The sequence below is a fragment of the Biomphalaria glabrata genome, chromosome 9, assembly GCF_947242115.1.
Source record: "Biomphalaria glabrata chromosome 9, xgBioGlab47.1, whole genome shotgun sequence".
NCBI lineage: Eukaryota > Metazoa > Mollusca > Gastropoda > Planorbidae > Biomphalaria > Biomphalaria glabrata.
Genome location: NC_074719.1, coordinates 3,838,521 through 3,860,870, shown reverse-complemented (window position 1 = coordinate 3,860,870; position 22,350 = coordinate 3,838,521). Strand labels below are relative to the sequence as shown.

Genomic DNA, 22,350 nt, shown 5'->3' with positions numbered 1-22,350 from the left:
GTAATGTTAACAAAGAAAGACGTTTTTTTCTTGTGTATTTTCAGTATCACTAAGTCAAATATATTTATAAAATGTTCAAGAAATGTTCATAACAAATTGAAATATTAGTTAAAGGTGTTTTTTTCTGGTCAACTGTCTGCTAAAATTAAAAGAAAACATTTATGTTTGTTTATAAAGGCTAAGAATATCTTTGTATGTAAATATTACGCACATTAGTTAAAATGGACTATTGATGCAGCGATTTTCGTGCAGTAGCGTGACAAGCAGCGGCAAGACATAGTACTAATCAGTTCCCTCAATTTTTTTTAAATAATCAGATTTTATTTATTTTTATTTAATCCCCCATCAGAATAAAAAGACGCTTATTTTTGTGCATTTTGTCTGTTGGTCCGCCTGTCCGTCACGTTTAGATTAGAAAAAAACAACACTAAAGGCTATTGAAAATCTGATTTAACTTTTAATGTTCCTTTAGAAATATTGCAATAGTTTTAAGTATCTGTAATATATTGTTCCGAATGTTTTGTAAAAAAACAAATCAATGCCAATGAATGTTTGTTTGCTCTTCTAACTTATATTAAATTTAATTTCCATGCATAAACGTTGAAAAAACACATGATCAATAATAAGTTGTTCCGGTTTTGTAATGTAAATAGCATATAAATGCTAAATGAAAATCTTTATACTGATTTATATTACATTAACAATATATTATTTTAGGATATTGTTTTATAAAAAATAAATTATGTCAAATGATAGTTTGAAATCGCATACTTGACAAATATTACATTTATATTCTTTGACAATACGTCACTATAATTTATTTATCGATGTCAAATTGTTCAGTATTTTCAACTTTAAAAAAATTTATGTCAAATGACTTTATTTTTTTTTAAATAGCGACAATAAGTTGTTCAGGATTTTTAAATAAGAAAGTAATTTACTAGAAACGATTATTGAAAATCACATTTTAGACTTATTTTACAGTTAATTTTTTTCATTTGACGTAATAAGTAGTTAATTCTTTAAATGAAATGCTAAGATAACTCGGTGCACCAATGTCTATGAACCCTTTGAGAGCCTGCCTGTATAGATAAAGACATTTTTAGTCTCACTATGCAGTGTGACGTCATATGGAGTTTAAATGAAATGGTAAAAGAACTCTTTCGACACACTAATGTTTATGAACCCTCGACAAGCTGCTCGTATTGATGACATTTTTTAGTCTAACTAGGCTGTGTGACGTAGTAGATTTTTTTCCTTTGACGTCATATGGAATAAATTCTTCAAACGAAATGTTAAACAAATCGGTATAGTAATGTTTATTAAACCTCCTATTCTGACTCGTATTTTAAAAAGATATAATAGCTAGATTTAGATCTAATCTAGATTTTTTACACTAGATCTCGATTTTTTTTACACCAGAGCAAGATTTTGTTTACACCAGAGCTAGATTTTGTACACTAGATCTAGATTTTTTTTACACTAGAGCTAGATTTTGTACACTAGATCTAAATATTTTTTAAACTAGATTTAGATTTACATTCTAATTAAAATCATTGTAGATTCTAGATCTAGAATTTCTTGGTCTAAGTTATAATTTTTGTTGTTTTACATGTTTCGGATGTTCCTTTAGAGTTGAAGTCCAAACCTATCACAGGACGACGGGGGTGGGAGCGGGTAGGGTTTGAACCTGGGAACATCGATAAATCCAAACAACAGTTTAGTGCGCAAACCGCACGAACAGGCAGCCATGATTTAGACTAGATCAAGATCTATAACTTGCATTTCGAGACTTAAATAGTAGCTTTTTATTTCCAAATGTCTAGATCAATATTGCAATGTTATAAAATACTAAAACTAATCTACTATTTTTAAATTTAAAATTGCATTCAGTCTATTAATAGATTATCTAGGCTTTTTTACATAAATTATATCTAAACTACATTATTCCAAATTTATAATCTAAATTTAGATTTAGTACAAATAGATCTTAAGAGTGCTAAATCAGAATTTTAATTTTGGTAGATCTACGTACCCATTTTAGTTCCATTTAAATGAAAATGCCAATTGCTCTGTTGTTAACTGTGCTTCGACATCGAATATTTGTTGCCACAATACAAGCTCAATGCATTGTTCTTTTCTTTTTTTTTTCAAATACAAATCAATACCAAAAGATTATCTAAAATTGCAAGTCTGACATATTGTACATATCATGTAGTTGTCATGCCATAATGTGTAAAATATATCTCTTTACCAATAATAGGCTATTGGTTTGTGATTAAGTTAACAGCAATGCCTGGTCGTGCGGTTAGCGCGCTGGACTGATTATCTCGACGGTCCAGGTTTAATACCCTGCTCGATGCCCTCCCATGTCGTCCGGCGGGAGACTTGGATAAAGAAGTAAATTATCTTTAACATTTGAAGGAAAATCCAAAACATGTAAAACATTTTACAGAATAAAAAATCATTTTTAACAACGCCAGATAAATCTTTGAAACATTATTACTTCTGACAATCAAAACAAAATCACGTCTTGAATATTCCTTGTGAATAGGCGGATCCGACATGGATTCGACTCCAACGGGTGCCGCCTTTTTGTAATCTTGTTTTTTGTTAGCCTTGCAAGCACTCAAAAAAACAAACAACTATCTGGACACTGTCGGGAAGCAAAATAAGGGAATACGAAAGCTCTCGACATTGTTTTAATTTGAAAGTCTTACTTACTACCACCAGGAGGCGCGGTTGCTGAGCGTTATGCTTCCAAACCTGGGTCCTGGGTTCGAATCCTGGTGAAGACTTGGATTTATAATTTCGGTATCTTTGGGCGCCTCTGAGTCTAACCAGCTCTAATGGGTACCTGATATTAGTTGGGGAAAGTAAAGGCGGTTGATCGTTGTTCTGGCTACATGACACCCTCGTAAACAATTGGCCAAAGAAACAGATGACCTATAGACCACAAGATCTGAAAGGAAAACTTTACTTTTTTTTACTTACTGCTCGTGCAAGTGAATAAAAAGTTTGGTCTAAAAATCATTTCCGGTTGTATTCTTACTACCATAATAACAGGGGCGGACTGGCTATATGAGCTACCTGGCAAATGCACGGTGAGCTGGAGCCTAAACGGACCGATGAGACTTCTGAATGGGCCACATTGAATGTCAGCAAGTTCCGTAAGCGTGATTGGCCTCGCCTGACCGTTTATAAAAGATCTTGACATACTTTATAGAGTAGACTAGCCACATATTCTAAAATAATGGAGTCTCTTAGTCCCATAAAACGCGCTTCTGTGGGTTTCAATTCTCTTTACACACTAACAGATTAACAAACAACATAAGACCTATATTTTAGTCTAGTCCTCTTTAAGTGGAAGCTTTTTAACATACCCATGTGAATCTAAAACGAGGCCATAAACTTTAAATTTAATATTTCCGTAAGTTATGATGCAGAACTGTTTACAGCAATCATCATCATTGGCATAGACAAGACATTAATCAATAAAAAAAAAATTAACAGTCAATAATTTACTGGTTTATTAATTGTCTAATTTCATATCAGCAATGAAATGTTATCCTTCTGTATTCACGGATACGGCTAAATATGTAGGGTTTCGTTTCCTTAGGTAATTGAGTATGCCCTTTTTCCCACACCCATTCTCGGATCAAGATACTTTAAAGAATAATTTTATTTGACCTAACATAAAATAAATTAATTAAAAAAAATTAACCGATCTGTGAATTAATAATTGGTAATTAAGAATTTTGTTTAATATCGAATAAGGAAATAACTTCTACATTATTGATACAATATTTGTAAGGGCGTAGTTCTTCCCCTTACATAGTATTCACATTTAGTAAAAGGATTATTCATGTTTTTGATTATTTTTAAACATGCATATCATATTTTAAATTTAGTCTGATATACTGTGAATAAAGCATTTGATAATTAACTTAGAATATTATTAGATTAATATTGCAGAATGTAACTAAGATTTCATTTCCCTACAGCCAGCACAATATGGTTACAAAATTTTACAAAAGGTTCACAAAATGTCGACGAGCCACAAGACCTCGTAACAACAATGACCGCCACATTAATCAAAATGTTACAAGGATCTACAGACATGAAGCCACACAATGTTACAGCAGATTGTAACAATATATGGAATTGTATGTAAATATTAGCATTAATATAAGTTAATCTTTTGTGTGTTTTATTATTCATAATAATCATAATAATAATAATATTTATTGTCGTAAGGAAATTTGTCCTACAGCAGTGATGCTTAATCTAATTCGACCTAGGGGCCATTTTAACTTCCGACACGCGTGTTGTGGGCCATATCAACAAAAAGGTACAAAATATGAAATCAAAATTCACCTGAAACTATTTAAAACTATTAGATCTAGTACATTCGTTAATTAATAGGATATTTAAAGTCTAGCATTTTTTACGCGTCTAAAAATGGCTTAATTTCTCTTCTTAAAATGTTAGCAACAATGTAGCTTCCATTGTCTCTTTTTGTTAAATATTCCCATCGATCCTCCAACCTCTACGCGTAGTTTAAATAATCTTGTATACGCGGCTCAAACCAAGAAGGCCTTCATATTTGTTTTATAAAACCCTGTATATTTTGTTGTTTTTAAAACAGTCAGACTTTCTTTACATAAAAAATATGATTTCCACAAAAAAAGATCCATTCACTTTTCATGATAGTTTCGATATTCAGAGTTCCATTCATAAACTCTTGAACGTGCAATCGTTAAAGGTCATAGTACCAATAATAATCCATCAGAGAAAAATTAGGTATCCTAAAGAAAGTTAAGATATATTGTCAACTTTTGAAAAGGGGGGGGGGTGTTCTACTTTTTGTGTGGACGTTTCGGCGGGCCGGATGTTGCCACGTCTCGGGCCGGTTCTGGCCTGCGGGCCGTACTTTGGGCATCACTGTCTTACACCAAACATGTCCAGAGCAAATAATTCATCCGTAATTACTTTCCTTAATTGATTATAAATATATATATATATATATATATATATATATATATATATATATAGAGAGAGAGAGAGAGAGAGAGAGAGAGAGAAAGAGAGAGAGAGAGAGAGAGAGAGAGTTGTCCATTTTTTGTTATCCAGTGAGAGTTTTGTGCCTCATCTTTATCTGAAATGGCTATTATAACAAAAAAAAAAAAGATTTAATAGTAACAATGCTTCCTTTGCAGCTACTAGTAGCCAATAATTTTTTCTTCTTAATTAAATAGATCTTTTTAAGAACTGAACTTATTAGCTATTATTCAATTAGATATAACTTAGTTGAAAATAAATGTTTTAGTAACTACTTTCCGTAATATGGATCTTCATAGCAAAAATATACAACACTAATTACTTCCCTTTACAAAGCCTTATAAAAGAAATTGATTTATTATTAATTACTTCCCTTAAAAAGATCATAAAAGCAAATATGTTAATGTTTCTCCATGCGTGTAGCTCTCAATCTAATATATAAAGCAGAATGTAAGGCGTATGTATGTATGTATTTCTCTTGAAAAGATTTTGCTAGAGTGGCACTATCCAGACTCTAAGTGATAGCTTCTAGAGTCTACCCAGAATGTGGATTCAGAAGTAGTAGATCCACTATACACATGATATCCTATCTACGAATACTGCAGGAGAAATTCAGAGAGACAGACAGACCCCTTTACATCGTTTTTGTTGATCTGACTAAAGCCTTTGACATGGTCAGCAGAAGTGGCCTTTTCAAACTCCTAAGGAAAATAGGTTGCCCTCCCAAACTACTGAAGTTTATTGAGTGCTTTCATGAGGAAACGAAATGTACCGTCAAATTCAATGGAGCCCAATCAGCACCTTTTGAGGTTAGCAGTGGTGTCAAGCAGGGATGTGTGCTCGCACCTACTCTTTTTTTGGCATATTCTTCTCCTGTCTATTCCATTGTGCGTACAACATCTGCGAGGGAGTATTTCTCCATACAAGATCCTCTGGAAAACTATTTAATGTATCAAGGCTGCGGGCAAAAACCAATGTTAGGAAGATACTTATCAGGGAACTCCTGTATGCTGATGATGCAGCTAATGTGTCTGATTCTGATATTCAGCTTCAGTCCCTGATCGACCAACTATCTGCTGCTTGCCAGAACAGAAACACTGCACCTCAAGTAAACATTAATGACCAACCACTAGAAGTTGTGAATCACTTTTGTTACCTTGGCTCCATCATATCCAACAATACTCCACTGGATAAAGACATAAACAACAGGATGGCCATAGCAATGGCCACCACGTCAAGGTTGCAGAAAAGAGTGTGGGACAACATATTGCTGACTAGCAGTACTAAAGCCTTAGTCTACCGGACCTGTGTGTTGAGCACCTTGCTATACGGAAGTGAAACATGGTCAACCTACTCATGGCAGGAAAAAAAAGCTGAATGTCTTCCACCTCCAATGCCTAAGGCGGATCTTTAAAACAAGGTGGCAAGATAAGATAACCAATGAGCAAGTGCTACGAAGAGCAGGATGCAAGGGCATCCACTCTGTTATCAGTAGTAGACGTTTTGGCTGGCTTGGTCACGTTTGTAGAATGCCATTAGGTAGACTTCCTCTGGACATACTGTATCGCGATCTAATAGGAGGCAGGAGAGCCGCTGGTCGCCCACTTTTACGTTATACGGATGTATGCCAACGCGACATGAATCTCTTCGAAATCGACACTAGCAACTGGGAAAAAGTAGCACTGGATAGATCCACATGTTACTTGACTAAAGGAAAGGTCTCTGATTGCAGATGCCATACACAACAAAAGCAGAAAGAAGGGTGAAAATGCAAAGGCGACTAGTGATTACATATGCCCAACGTGCGATTGCAGCTGTGTATCAAGGATTGGCCTCTTTAGTCACACAAGAAGTTGCAAAGGGAAAAGATCGTTTCTCGAGACGTAAAATGCCACAGATTTATGTATGTATGTATGTATGTATGTATGTATGTATGTATGTATGTATGCGTGTATGTATGTCCCACATAGAAATCAAAACCGTTTGACCGATCTTGATAAAACTTGGCATAAATGTGCCTTAGATCATGGCGGAGACCGTAGTGTAGGCCTATGTTTAATGTTCCCCTACAACCGGGGATGGAGGGGGGTTAAACATAAAGAAAATACCTACAATTATCTCTATTCAAGAGCGAAACTCTTGTACAAATTGGGTAATCCCCACAGGCAGCTGGTCATATTCGACTAGTATTCAATGAAATGTAACCTTTCCAGTTTTGTAGATGTAACACTCTTGTATCAAACCTGATTATTGTCTCAGTATTTCTCTACTAAAAAAAGCTCTTATGTTACAGCCTGCCGTCCAAAAAACTGTTCAAAGTATATAAGTCAAAGTCCTGAAAAAAGAATACGAGATTTACTGTCGCCTAAACTGACCCTAAATGACCAAGATCGCCAACTTATATCTTACTTATCATACTTGATACCGGAAAATGACGTCATATTCGCAACCGCAACGTCCAGTAATCACTATGATGAGACGCAGGCAATGGTTCACAGTCTTCACACAGTTGTCTACCCTAGAGTTCAGAACATGAGTATTGTTTTGTTGGATCTAGGACTGACACAGGAACAGAGGCAAAAAGTAAATTTTAATTCAACGATCTAATTAAAAAGATAAATAGGAAAACAATCTAATATATATAATTGAATGTAAGGTGCGTGTATGTATGTATGTATGTATGTATGTATGTATGTATTTAGCGGTATGTATGTCCCGCATAGAAATTAAATCCGTTTGACATATCTTAATAAAACTTGGCATAAAAGTTTCTTAAATCATGGGGAAGACCATAGTGTATGTTTAATGCACCTCCCACATACGGAGTGCTCTACAATTTAAAACAAATACCTAAATTAATCTATATTAAAAGATGAAAGTTTACACAACTCGCTAAAACCCATTATCAAAATAGTTAATATTTGGTATGAATCGTAGGCTAATCGGGTAAACCCATTTTTATCCTCTACTTTTATTTTCGTTATAGGAAACAGTGCTATGTTTCATATAGATCTAAATCCAATGCACTTAATAAGTAATATCCAAACTAAGGCCCGCGGGTCAAATCCGGCCGGTAATTTGATGTAAATCTTAAATCTTACTGTAAAGAGTGCTGATGTATATCTGAATTGTTGTTATAGAAATGGTTCTCGGAAAATGTTTTGTCACTTTTTTTCTCGGTATTTGCTTCTTTTTTTCTTTGCATAATTTTTAAAACGATGTCTGATGTTTTTGTTTTTAATTAATTTTATTTTCATCTGTAATCTGTATGATTATTTTTATGTTTATACATTTCATGTATTTTTATGTTCCACTGTTCTCATTGCTCTGTTCCACTGTTCTGTTCCACTATTCTGTTCCATTGTTCTGTTCCACAGTTCTGTTCCATTGTTCTGTTCCATTGCTCTGTTCCACTGTTCTGTTCCATTGTTCTGTTCCATTGTTCTGTTCCACTGTTCTGTTCCATTGTTCTGTTCAGATTGTTTGCTAAATTTTCTATGTATGTTACGACATTTTAGACATTTCTGTTCCACTGTTCTGTTCCACTATTCTGTTCCATTGTTCTGTTCCATTGCTCTGTTCCATTGCTCTGTTCCATTGTTCTGTTCCATTGTTCTGTTCCACTGTTCTTTTAGACATTTCTGTTCCACTGTTCTGTTCCACTATTCTGTTCCATTGTTCTGTTCCACTGTTCTGTTCCATTGCTCTGTTCCATTGTTCTGTTCCATTGTTCTGTTCCACTGTTCTGTTCCACTATTCTGTTCCATTGTTCTGTTCCACTGTTCTGTTCCATTGTTCTGTTCCATTGCTCTGTTCCATTGCTCTGTTCCATTGTTCTGTTCCATTGCTCTGTTCCATTGTTCTGTTCCACTGTTCTGTTCCATTGTTCTGTTCAGATTGTTTGCTAAATTTTCTATGTATGTTACGACATTTTAGAAACATTTTTTTTGATAATCCTGAAGGTGCGGTCCTACAATTTTTGGATGGCGACAAATGGCAAAATGAATTTTAATTACATTTAATAAATGTAAACTAATGTTTAAAATAGATTTGGTTATAAATTTAAGAACCTGATTCAACTTATGATAAAAATCTTGCCATGTTATGGGACATCTTAGGACACCGAAAATAATTTAAGCGATGATCTTCTAAATTTACAGATATTCAACTATAAATGAGGTTCACTCTTTAAATCTTCTCAAACATGTTGAATACTATGATCTTCGTTAATAGATGAAGGTCAATATTAATAGTACAAGATAACAAATAATAGAAACATATCAATAGAAAACAAAAGTACATAAAATATACGCAAACATAAAAACAAAGAAACACACACATATGCACACATGAAAAAAAAACTACATAGGGAAGAACTACATAAACATAACTTAATATGTGTATTTATGTTTTCGTTGTGTGTTATGAACTGATATGTTCATGTGTGTCAAAATGTCTCGGTGTCCAGGACAGCTTGTGTGTGTGTGTGTGTGTGTACTGTGTTATCATGAACTGCTTTGGCATTCATGTTCAATAAAGCCTAGGATCAAGACATGTCTTTTTGTAGTGTTTCATTAGGTTACTACAATATGCATATACCATTTTTAAACACCTTTTTAAAATTATATTAAACATCCCAAAACAGTATTATTATTGTGACATTTTCATAATTTACAGACTGAAAAGTCGTGTCGATGTCAAGTGATCTCATTCCCTTCCGACAAAGTGCCCAGCTACTTCAAAGAGTTAGGCTTTTGTGCTTGGAAGCCAGTACTGATTATGGTATATCACTTTAACTAACATTTATTGAACTAATTGTTTACATTGAAATTACCTTTTCATAGGTCATACAAACTAATTACTGTAGTGACAATTGACGCCCAGAGGTGTTTCTATGAACGCAGCATTAGCTTGAAATATAAGAAATTTAAATGTACACTACAAAGTAACAATATGAATTAGTTAAAATAAATACAGGACAGAATGATATATATATATATATATATATATATATATATATATATATATATATGTATATACTGCCATATATCAATTTAAATATTATGTCAAGTATCAAGTTAAAATAAACTCAAGTCTAGGTTAAGGTCATCCTCAGAATTTCCTATGACGTGATATGGCACCTGCCATTCATTTTATGACACTTGATAGAAAATTATTTGATTGGTTTTAGGAAATAATTTCATTGGTTAAGCCAAGAGTCAGGAATCAAAATTTAGAAAAAGACGAGAAAGGGAAGTCAGTCTGGATGAAAATTTTGTAGAGAATTGACGTCTTTAGTTTGGAGTTAGAGTTAGTAGAGACAAATCTTGTATTTTATTAGATCTAGTAGTAAACTTGAATATTTCTATTATTGTATTATGAAAGAAAGTTATTCTTCATATACAGTTTTATGTCTGTACATTCTGTATTTACAGTGATTCCAAGTTATTGAATTTCTGTATTTAATTTAAAAGGATTTTCATTCATTGAATCTCTAAGATAGTATTTAGATCTAGAGATATACATCTATAGAATCTTCGGCATCACAGTCTGAAGATACCACCCCCGCCCTGGCGAATTCGGCCAAGAACAACAACTAGTTGAACTAACAAGAGAAAAACTTACAAACAGTGACATTCAAAGTCTTTAACTGTGTTGTCTATTGACCGTGAAATATACTGAGCAAACAGTGAGCATTACTTCCAAAATTGTTCACCTTAACTCATATCAACTCTCTCTATCTTCTTGACAATACAGCCATAGTCAATATACAGAGCTTTAAGCCACACTAAAAGTGGATAGACGACCAGAGTTTCCAACACCCAACATCTGATATAGGACCAAACAGTACTTAAGACAATAACATGGCCTCATCTTACACGTTAGATGGCTACTTGCCTTCTATATACACATTACAGACTGGTCATTCTTGCAAATCAAAACATTGAGAAGTCATTCCCAACAGAGGTCAAATGGAGTCATCCAGAAAAAAAAGGTCGCAATAACGAGACTAAAGACAAATAAGTATGAAGATACTGATACATTTTAACTGTTAATGCAGATGTAGATATTTTGTTTACACATCACTGTCTGTATTTATCTCAAGGCTTGCATGATGAAAGCGAGGAAATCAGTCGTGTACCAAGACGCTTCAATCTACTGGAAAGACACGATTGTTGACTTTCTAGACAGGGGAGATAAACTTGGTCTACAAATATGGGGAGGTGTAGGCATGCACAACATCCCTGTGACCACATTGAAAGGAGTAAGTAATCAAAATGTATTGAAGTAGATTTTTTATTATAGTCACCCATTGGTTTCCTGATATATAAATAAATCTAAACCTTTTAATTATTATTTGTGTTTGTTTTTCGCGAAACATTTCTTTGAACAACTTATTACAAACACCAATTTTTAGCGGCCCCCGTAAGGGGAAAAAGCCGCTATTAGGTTTGTGCAAAATGTCCGTCTGTCCGTCTGTCCGTCTGTCCGTCTGTCACACTCAGATCTCGAAAACTAGAAGAGATATGAAAAATATTATTTCATCATTAAATCCGGCTTGAAAAGTTTAGGTGCAACGGCTACTTTTGGTTTTCTAAAAGCAAACCGTTTAATTTATAAAATTAATTATGCAAGCGATTTTTTCATAAAAATACACCAATTCTAAAACAATTACGTAAATGTAAGGGAGGCAATGTTACAATATGCTAACAAAGATGGACAATTTTTGTGTATTTTCAGTATCACTAAGTCAAATATATTTTTAAAATGTACAGGAAATGTTTACAACAAATACAAATAATAGTTAAAGACGTTTTTTCTGGTCAACTAGCTGCTAAAATTAAAAGAAAACATTTCTGTTTGTTTATAAAGGCTAATAATGCACTTTGTATGTAAATATCACGCACATTTTTTTAAATGGACTTTTTATGCAGCGATTTTCGTGCAGTAGCGTAACGTCGCAACATGATCAGGTGCTAAACCAATTCCTTAAACTTTTTTTAAAAATCAGATTTTATTTATTTTTTTTTTAGTGCCCCCATCCGAATAAAAGAAGCTTATTTTTGTGCGTTTTGTCTGTTGGTCGGTCTGTCCGTCACGATTAGATTTAAAAAACTAGAACTCTAAAAGCTATTGAAAATCTGATTTACCCTTTAATGTTCCTCCCATAACATCTCAATAGTTTTAAGTATCTAAAATTGATTGTTCCGGATTTTTTTGTGCAAAACTAATCAACGCCAACAAATGTTTGTTTGCTCTTCTAACTTATATTACAATCAATTTCCATGCTTAAACGTTGCAAAAACACATTATCAATAATATGTTGTTCCGTTTTTTATGTAAATAGCATATTAATGCTAAATCATAATCTCTATACTGACTTATATTTCATTAAGTGTAAAAATGTTCCGGATATTGTTTTATAAAACATGAAGTATGCCTAATGATTGTTTGAAATCGCATAAGGCTTTTAAAAAAAGTAATTTACTAGAATTGATTACTGAAAATTACTTTTTAGACATTTAATTTTCTTGTAAAACATAACATAGAAGTTTTGTAATCGATAAAGAAAGTTCCGGATTTTGTTTCTTACAAATCGTCGCCAGAAATTTCCGAATTTATTTAAAAATCTACCAACGCCAAATAATTGTTTGAACTCCCTCTTCTAATTAATAAACAAATAATCTTCTCATTTACGAAATAATGTTTTTACGGATTTTTATGAAAAATATTTTAACTCACTACTCTCTTACAGTACATTTAACTTTCTACCTAAAACATTAAAAAATCTAATTATCGTTAATATTATGAAAATCTCTCCACGTGGCTGTAGTACATCTAATTTTTATACGAGACCATCCAAAAAATTTAATTAACGGTATTACATCTATCTGAAATTCTCTTTTTCTTTTACTATTTATACAAACATCCGGAACAATCTATTATATAAACTTTTCAATTGTGTTCATACCTAAAAATTATTGCGATGTTTTGAAACGTAAAATAAAGGTTAATCAATTTTTAATAACTTTTAGTTGTTTTTTTTTTATATCAAGATAACGGACAGACCGACTGACAGACAAAACGCAAAAACAATGTGGCTTTGATCCTTTTAAAATAATATCTATTAGAACTCAGTGCACCAATGTCTATGAACCCTCGTTAAATATCTCGTGTAAATAAAGACATTTTTTTTGGTACCGGTACTAGTCTATTGTGAGGTAATGGAATTTTTTTTCTTTGACGTCATATGAATGGACTCTTTAAATGTAATGTTAAAAGAACGCACTCGGTGCACCAATGTCTATTAACCCTCGAAAAAATTGCTTGTATTAATGAAAACATATTTTAGTCTAACTAAGCCGTGTGACGTAGTGTTTTTTTTTCCTTTGACGTCACATGGAATGAATTCTTTAAATGAAATGCTAAAAGAACGCACTCGGTGCACCAATGTCTATGAACACTCGAGAAATGGCTCGTGTTGATAAAGGTGATTTTTAGTCTAGCTAGGCCTTGTGACGTAATGTTTTTTTTTCCTTTGACGTCATATGGAATGAATTCTTTAAATGAAATGCTAAAAGAACGCACTCGGTGCACCAATGTCTATTAACCCTCGAAAAAATTGCTTGTATTAATGAAAACATATTTTAGTCTAACTAAGCCGTGTGACGTAGTGTTTTTTTTTTCCTTTGACGTCACATGGAATGAATTCTTTAAATGAAATGCTAAAAGAACGCACTCGGTGCACCAATGTCTATGAACACTCGAGAAATGGCTCGTGTTGATAAAGGTGATTTTTAGTCTAGCTAGGCCTTGTGACGTAATGTTTTTTTTTCCTTTGACGTCATATGGAATGAATTCTTTAAATGAAATGCTAAAAGAACGCACTCGGTGCACCAATGTCTATGAACACTCGATAAAAGGCTCGTAATGATGAAGGCGATTTTTATTCTAGCTAGGCCGTGTGACGTAGTGTTTTTTTTCCTTTGACGTCATATGGAATGAATTCTTTAAATGAAATGCTTAAAGAACGCACTCGGTGCACCAAAGTCTATAAACACTCGATAAATGGCTCTTATAGATGAAGGCGATTTTTAGTCTAGCTAGGCCGTGTGACGTAGTGTTTTTTTTTCCCTCTGACGTTATATGGAATTAATTCTTCAAATGAAATGAAAAAAGAACTCGGTATAGTAATGTTTATTAAGCCTCGTTATGTGACTCGCGTTTAAAAAAGGAATGATATCTTGATTTAGATCTAATCTAGATTTTTTAAACTAGATGTAGATTTTTATTACAGTATATCTAGATCTGGATTTATATTATAATTAAAATTATTTTAGAGTCTAGATCTAGAATTTCTAGATCTAGTTTCGACTAAAATAGACTAGATTAAGATGTAGAATTTCAATTTCTAAACTTAAAGTGTAAAAAAAAGTGTAGATTTTCATTTCCAAACGTTTTGATCAATATTGTAATGTTTTAATATACTAAAACTAATCTACTATTTTTTTTATTAAATTTAAATTTAAATTTACGGCAAATGAATCTTTGAAACATTATTACTTTTGACCATCGGATGGCTGCCTGGTCGTGCGGTTTGCGCGCTGGACTGTCGTTCAGATTTATGGATGGCCCAGGGTTCAAACCCTGCCCGCTCCCATCCCCCGTCGTTCTGCGGGAGGTTTGGACTAGGAAGTAATTATCTTCAACTCTGAAGGAACATCCGAAACGTGTAAAACATTTTACATCAAAATTAAATCACCTCTTGAATATTATTTGCGAATATGCAGATCCGACCGGGATCCGACTTCGACGGGGGCCGCCTCTGAGTTTGTGTAACACAAACTCTCTTTGTAATCTTGTTTATATTTATTTACATAATACAAACTCAAAACAGTTACACATGGTATGTTTCACGTGGTTTATAAACCCCCAAAAAATCATATAGGACTATGACGTTCGAATCTTTAAATTACCATACATGGGGACTCGAGTTCCTCCCCACTGGTCACTCTACGTAATGGACTTCATTCACCAAAACGAATGTTCACGTGATAATATTGATAAAACAATGAAAAAAAAACTGTCACATGATAACCATTGTTGATTAAAATTAGATCGTAATTTGATTTGATTTGATTTTGATTTTAGGCACATCGGCACAATTTAGGCCTTGTCGTGCCTGCATTTCCTTAAGGACTACTCTCTCTCTACATAACAAGGGCTAAGTTCTATACAGTTAAATCATTAAAATCCAGGTCTATTCACAGTTAAAATAGTAAAGGTAGTAAATAATTTGGTAAAAATCTAATGTAAATAGTACATGTTCATTCATAAATCAGATCTTCGTAGACTTCCCGGATAAAGCCCAGTACCTTCCCAGGGTCGACATTGTCGAATAGTGTTTTTAAGTTAGTGGCTCTAAAATATTTCTCCCTGACATCCTGGTATCTGGGGCAATCAACGAGGATATGTTCCACGGTGAGGCGAGAGTCACAGTACTCGCAAAGTGGGGGCTCCTCTCTCTTCAGCACAAAAGAGTGCATGATGGATCGTAATTTGTACAGAAGAGATAGAGAAACACGTGACCCAATGTTGTTTGTTTACGATTGGTGAATGAGGTCCATCGTCTTGAGTCTTAGACTATTGGAACTCTAAGCCTATTAATGAAGCTTGCCACCATCTGCCTGTCTGTACAAACTTCTGTCTGGGAAAGATCCAAGCAGATGTAAATTATGACATCCCCATTACCGTTGGCTTGTTTCGCGGGACACTCGGATAAAAAGAGAGGCAAAGGCTCAGCACGCCAGGGAGACGCCCCCATATACCCTCTCGTTACCATATCAGCAGTGCAGATGTCCGCCATAAAACAAAACAGCCAAATAAGCAACGGTGTGTGAATAGTCACTGGATAGTGACATGTTTGTTGGGGCTTTCTTCCATCCCCGCCAGTGCAATAAACTTGGTCCTTAGACACACCAACGTAGGTTCTGTTTTTCTTCCCTTTCAGATGTAATCGTCTCCTCTAATGACCGTTTCCGCCCGAGCGCCATGGCGAGGCTGCACAAAAGAGATTAGATCGAAAGGCTCTAAACATGCTGTAAGCAGGAAAGTTGCGTTTTATAAAACATATTAAAAAAAAAACCCTACTTTTCAAACCTAATTACCAACTATGAAATAACACATTCAATCTCACCATACTTTTAAAAACATACCATTTTTACGAGAGGCGTGCACCAAAAGATCGAGTCGAAAATAGTTTTTCTTTTATTTCCATGAGTCTCCGCTAACGTGATTCTTCTCGATTTTCTCTTCTCAGAATAGTTGATTTAGTACCGATTATCTGTTGATGACTTTTGTTTAACAAAAACAAGCTCTCTAGACGAAGTTGTTGATTAAAACAAGACGATGATTGTATGTAGTCTATGCCCTAATACAAAGTTTTTACACTACATATACATCGAGTGTCTTTTCGCTTTTTGTATCTGTGAGTTTCGATTCTTTCCTTGTCTAAATCGACTATACAATTCTAAGATACCACTGAGCCATTGATCAAGAGATCTCTTAAACAGTCGTACAGATCCGCATGGAATGTTCCTTTTAGCTCTCAGACGCTCCTAAGGACCGGTTTTGACTGATTTGCAATTTTTCGATTGCTATTCACGAAAAAAAACGTAACCTTTCTATCTAGCCTTTGTATTTTATTTTCGGTATTTTCCAGTAAGCTTCGAATAGGTGGGGCTCGTTAACCATAATTGGCTACGCACCTAGTAGAAGGAAAACTCTGAATTTAAACCTCTGTTGCCTTGCAGCTATACCAGAATCACTGGAAAGGCTTCGGTAGTCAGTCCTGAGGAAAAATCAGGAGCTGGCGACCCTAAGGTAGTTTGCTACACCCAGTGCTACACCCTGGCAGAACCTACGACAGCGCTGACCCCAAACTGTATCGGCACAGCCACTCCTTTGTATATATAAGCTGCTAGGAGAATGGGGAACTAATGTGTGGGCGACATCGTTCCGACCGCAGCTAATGCCCAGGCATTTATCTCATTTCCAAGAGATAATTCATAGTCGCTTCGCGACTGAAGGAGGCCATATTAATAAAATATCATACAAATTAATTTTCTTTAAAGCAAGGGCTACAAATGTATGTAAGGTTGGTCGTTAAAATATGGCCGTTTATTAAGTAAAATATGGAGGTGGTTCCGGCCATAATAAACAAAATAAAGCGTTGAGACAAATCAATAGGCATAGCCCGTGTGTACTGCTAGTTGAATATGTATCGTTTACTCACATGAATACTGCAAAAATAGACGCTAGGGGAATGCATTTTAGCAATTCAGAATACAGGAAAAGGCATGAACTTGTGGTCCTGTAACAGACCCCGTGGCGCGAAAGTATTTTTATTTTAACTAAGGGGAGTCATGGTAAAACTGTGAGAACTACTGACATAAGTAGTTTCTCTTGTATTAACAGATTTAATTTCAGTAATTAACTCTAGTCATTTTAATACATTGCAATTATCTCTATCTAGACGTTTGACTACTTTGGGGAAGAGCCTTGTGCCTACCTGAACTATACGTCCCTCCAGGCTGGAATCAATGTATTTAAACAAACACCTTTTGTAGTTAGAACTATACTGGAACCTTGGGCTAAATGTGCCCTAGAACCTGATTGTATATGCCCAGGATGTACAAAAAACCACCTCAATTGTTTCAAACCTAAAAAAGAAATACACATGTGTCATAGGTAAGTATAAAATACAAGTATGTAGTTTCCCTTTCAGAAAATAAAATAAACATACAACGTTTCAGGCCTTGTGATATATAGGGCAGATGATGTATAATAGATACAATAAATACATTATTAAATTGTCCAGTAATCAACAGTAACACAAACTAAAAACTTCAAATAACTAGGTGTTATAATGAATGAAAAACTATTATGGAATCTCCATACTGATAAAACTATTAACAAATCAAAGCATTAGGATTTATTAAATGAAATGTCTTCATATCAAATAAGAACATAAAACTAAAATGTTATTTAACCTTGGTTAGGCCAATAATAGAATATGCATCCTCTTATTGGGACCCATCAACTCAAGAAAACATTAAGAAACTGGAACAGACGCGAAATAGAGCAGTGACATTAATAACAAATAAATATTGACATTTGACTAAGAGTAATACCTTTAGTAAAATCACTAAATTTAATAACCCATCAGGAGATAAGACTTGAAAATAAAGTAAGATCGTATCATAAAACACTGAACCATAATCTTCACATACAAAAACAAAACCTAATAAAATACTCAGAAAGACTTAAATATAAAAGCACATTATTTGTTCCATATGTACAAACGCTTCTTTTCTTTTTATAGCATGTATTGGTTTGCCCGAGTCGGCCAGGAAAACTAATGACTTGGGCAGAATTTAAGTCATTAAAAAACATGCTTAACTAGATTGACCAAAGAAAATCGTAGACGTAAACAACTTTTTTTGATGTAAAGTCGGTGTACAATAAAATAAGATATGATCATGCAGTCAAGTATCACAGAACTATATATACTATATAAAGGTCTGTGAAAAATGTTTAAAAAATTGAAAGCAAATATATGTTTTTATTGTAACCCATTCTGTTTCTGCAGGCTTGCAATATTATCAGATACTTTTGTTAACACTTTTTGTTTCAAACTCATGGACTGCAACCATTCACCCAACACATACACCTCAGTTTTTATATCACCTCATAGCATACACACACTCACACACACACACTTTTACAAAATAATTACTTAACTAAGAGGTTAATATGCAAATGTTTTTTTTTGTTTTTTTTGTTCGCCAGATTTGACCAATCAGTGTTGTCCGTCATAACGACCAAATTGTTTTCATACGAACGTTACAGATTTCACATGCCCGGCAGTGACGCGGATGATGGCCGATATGTGACCATTAACAGGGGACAGAAAAAACCAAACTACTTTAACTAACCTCATTAGATTTACATTTATTATGTTTAAATGTTGTATGAAAGTGTGTGTATGTACTTTATATAATATAAAACACATATTTGCACATAATGTTGTGTACAAAAATTATATATTTTCATTGATCTAAAACTCTGGCAACTTTTCTGGCCAAGGCGTTTGAAATATTTAGACAGAGCACCTGTGTTACTTCACCGTTCTGTTTATGTTTACAAAGTTTTTATAAACTAGCTCCGTCTGTCTGTCTGTCTGGTACAAATTTTGTACACGTTATTTCTCCCTATTCCCATTCTCGGATCAGTTTGAATGTTTGCACAATTATTCCTTGTTCCTAAAGAAAATATAATTCGCTATCAAACAATTATTTAATTTTGATCGATATAAAAGGGATATAAATCTTCAAGTATTGAGACATATAGCTGTAAATGTGCCTTTTTTTCCCTTACAAAAAACACTTTGTTTAACGTGGTTTTAGTACCAGTAGTGTAGCTTGATTCTATACAACCAGCCCCTTCCCTCAGATACCGTTTTATTTAACTGCATTGTACTTTGTTCCCAAGTTCCTGTTTCTGTGATTCTCAATTTCATTTTTCATGCTAAGCAAATTTATTGTTTTTTTTATTTCATTTAACGCTTTTATGTTTGACGTTAATAAATATTTCATAAAATTCAAAAGTTCTTCTTTATTATTACTATTTAAAAAAAAAACAATTAAAGAATCCCTTTTAGACCTTGGGATATATGGGGAGATAGTGTAAAGGGCACATGTTACTACTGTACCTATGTCAGGTACCTATTTACAGTTGCGCCCTAAAAATCTTTATAATCAAAATTCCAGTAATCACGGAGATTGGAACCCAGGACCCTCGGTTCTGAAGCCAAGTGCTTTACCACTCAGCCACCACACTCCTAAAGAGAAGTAAATTAATGCAGCTCCGGGTTTTAGGGACGGCAGGTGGGGCTAGAGCCCCTGGGTATCTGTCAAGATTTAATAATTTAATTACTGAATTATTAATTATTAATGTGTTTAGGTATTAAAAGAATATTAATTTAAATTGCAATATGTGTATGTGCAGTGGCGTGGCATCCATGGCGCGAAGGGGTTCAATGAACCCGGGCCCACGACAATTTGGGGCCCATAGCCTGTTGCATATTAACAAAGGCGCAAAGGGATTCATTAGCTTGGGCCGATGACTAACGATCAATCGGGGCCCACATGAAGCATAGGCGTCCCTAGTGGATGACAACAATGGAGAGAAAAAAAAAAGAACTTTTGTAAAAGCTGATTTAGAAAACAATTCCTTCAAATATTCTAAATGTTACACCCAACTTTATATTCATTTCAAAACGTTAACCCGTGTTTTCAGCTCGAGTCTGTGTACCAACGGCTTGGACAGTCTGTAATGAAAGGAACTGCTTTTATACATAACTGAATCAAACCTAATGACTTTATTACCTAGGAAATGTAGCCTACTGGTACATACAAACTACTCCACATTTTATGTCACACAATACATTCGGCTTATCGGTAAAAAAAAAGGAGGGGGGGTGGAGGCAACCAACATATTCTTGAACCTGGGCCCTCGGGTACCTTGTTACGTCACTGACCAAGGCTAAATTACATTTTAGTTTTATGTTCTTATTTGACGTATATAAATTTCTTTTAATAAATCCTAATGCTTTGTTTGATTATTTGATAGTTTTATCAATATGGGGATTCCATGACAGTTTTTCATTTATTATAACACCTAGGTATTTTGCGTTTTTAGTCTGTGTTACTGGTTTGCCATGAATAAGATAAGTGGAATTAATTTGTTTTAGTTTTTTTTTTTGTTACTCTTAAGAACTGACATTTTTCTGGGTGGAAAGACATGCTCCAATTTGATTCACATTTCTGTAATTCATCTAATTCTCTTTGTAAAATTTCTGTATCTTTAGTTGTTTTTATTGTTCTATATATTATGCAATCGTCTGCGAATAATCTGACTTTTGTTCCTGAAGTAATGCAATTTGGTAAATCGTTTATGTAAATTAAAAATAGTAGTGGACACGTGAAGCGATATGAATTGAGATTTGTCACTTGTGCATTGTTTAACTAATAAACAACGGTATTATTCATTAAAAGAGTCTTAATGATTATTTTTTGTTAAGTTTACTGATATACTTAACCAATTTGATTTTGGGCTTATATATTTTTTACGTACATTATCTCATGTCATTTGTCGAATGTCAAAATGCAAGGGGCCCCCAAAGAGGTCAATCCCCCCCGGGGCCCCCAAATCCCTAGTTACGCCCCTGGGTTACTGTGACTGGTAGCATCTTGATGTTTTTGTGAATCACGTTCAGTGTGTGTCAGCGTGGTTGGATGTAGCTCTGTCCAATGGTAGCACAAGGGATAACAGAATGCTAGAACAAGTTACAAAAAGGAAATACTGCGTAGGCGCGTAGTCTGAACAACACACATTTCGCGGGAGAACAGATCAAATTTATGCACCAAACAACGGTCAGTTTTAGGCTTGGTTGAGATGCTGGCCAAATTGGACTCAACCATCTTCGACTAATTAAGAACTCCGTAACTCACTACCATATATTAGGGCAAATAATTGAAAACGAGCTTATGGACCTGATGGGATCAGCAGTAAAAGGGAAAGTTATTCATAAAATCAATCAAGGAGCAGATGTCCCTTCCATTGCGTTTTGTGGGCGTATCAGATACAGACGTTAAAGTGGAGAACACTTCATTGAATTTGTAGATGTTGAAAACGCAACAGGAGATGGTTTGTCAGGGGCTCTTCTCACCGTGCTGGAGAACCTTGGTCTGGACATCACCGACTGTCGTATTGACAATGGTGCAAACTGAAGGGAAAGCACCAAGGCGTGTCATGTCAAATCATAGTCTCCTCGTGGGGTGGAGAAATGATGTGGCCTAATTGCGAGTGACGGCCTAGCCAAGTCTACTGGGTCATTAAAGTATGTGCATATTAGTACCTTCAGCTGATTAAAATAGTGCTGTGATACGTTTCCACTGTCAACTTGAAGACTTCGGTAGCCAAAGTCACTCGGGTTGTCTACTGAGAGAAAGCAAAGTCTGAAGTGCAATAGATACACTGACACAAGTGTAAACTGGTGTTCATTTAGAAAATACGAAAAACATGCATATATGTACTATTTTAATCAGCTGAAGGTATTAATATGCACAACAGACTTCAATAACCCAGTACACCGTCTCTCACAGTTAAGTGACATCTTTTCTCCATCCCAGGAGGAGACCAGGGCTTTAAGTAAGATTTGACTTT

The 22,350-nt window shown here is 34.5% G+C and overlaps 1 protein-coding gene across 3 annotated transcripts in view; it reads left to right on the top strand.

Annotated features, from left to right (window-relative positions):
- The window catches only part of LOC129928426 (uncharacterized), a 40,059-nt gene extending 18,881 nt beyond the window's left edge, over positions 1–21,178 (top strand). For 2 of the 3 annotated variants that reach the window (XM_056042771.1, XM_056042770.1), the window contains 6 exons: positions 4,005–4,166; positions 7,355–7,644; positions 9,739–9,843; positions 11,168–11,326; positions 17,597–17,811; positions 18,913–21,178. In XM_056042771.1, the coding sequence (XP_055898746.1) occupies positions 4,079–4,166; positions 7,355–7,644; positions 9,739–9,843; positions 11,168–11,326; positions 17,597–17,811; positions 18,913–19,057 (1,002 nt within the window). In that variant the 5' untranslated portion in view covers positions 4,005–4,078 and the 3' untranslated portion in view covers positions 19,058–21,178. The remainder of the gene's footprint in view (positions 1–4,004; positions 4,167–7,354; positions 7,645–9,738; positions 9,844–11,167; positions 11,327–17,596; positions 17,812–18,912) is intronic. The other variant, XM_056042772.1, reaches the window with a different exon arrangement.
- The last annotated feature ends 1,172 nt before the right edge of the window (positions 21,179–22,350 follow it).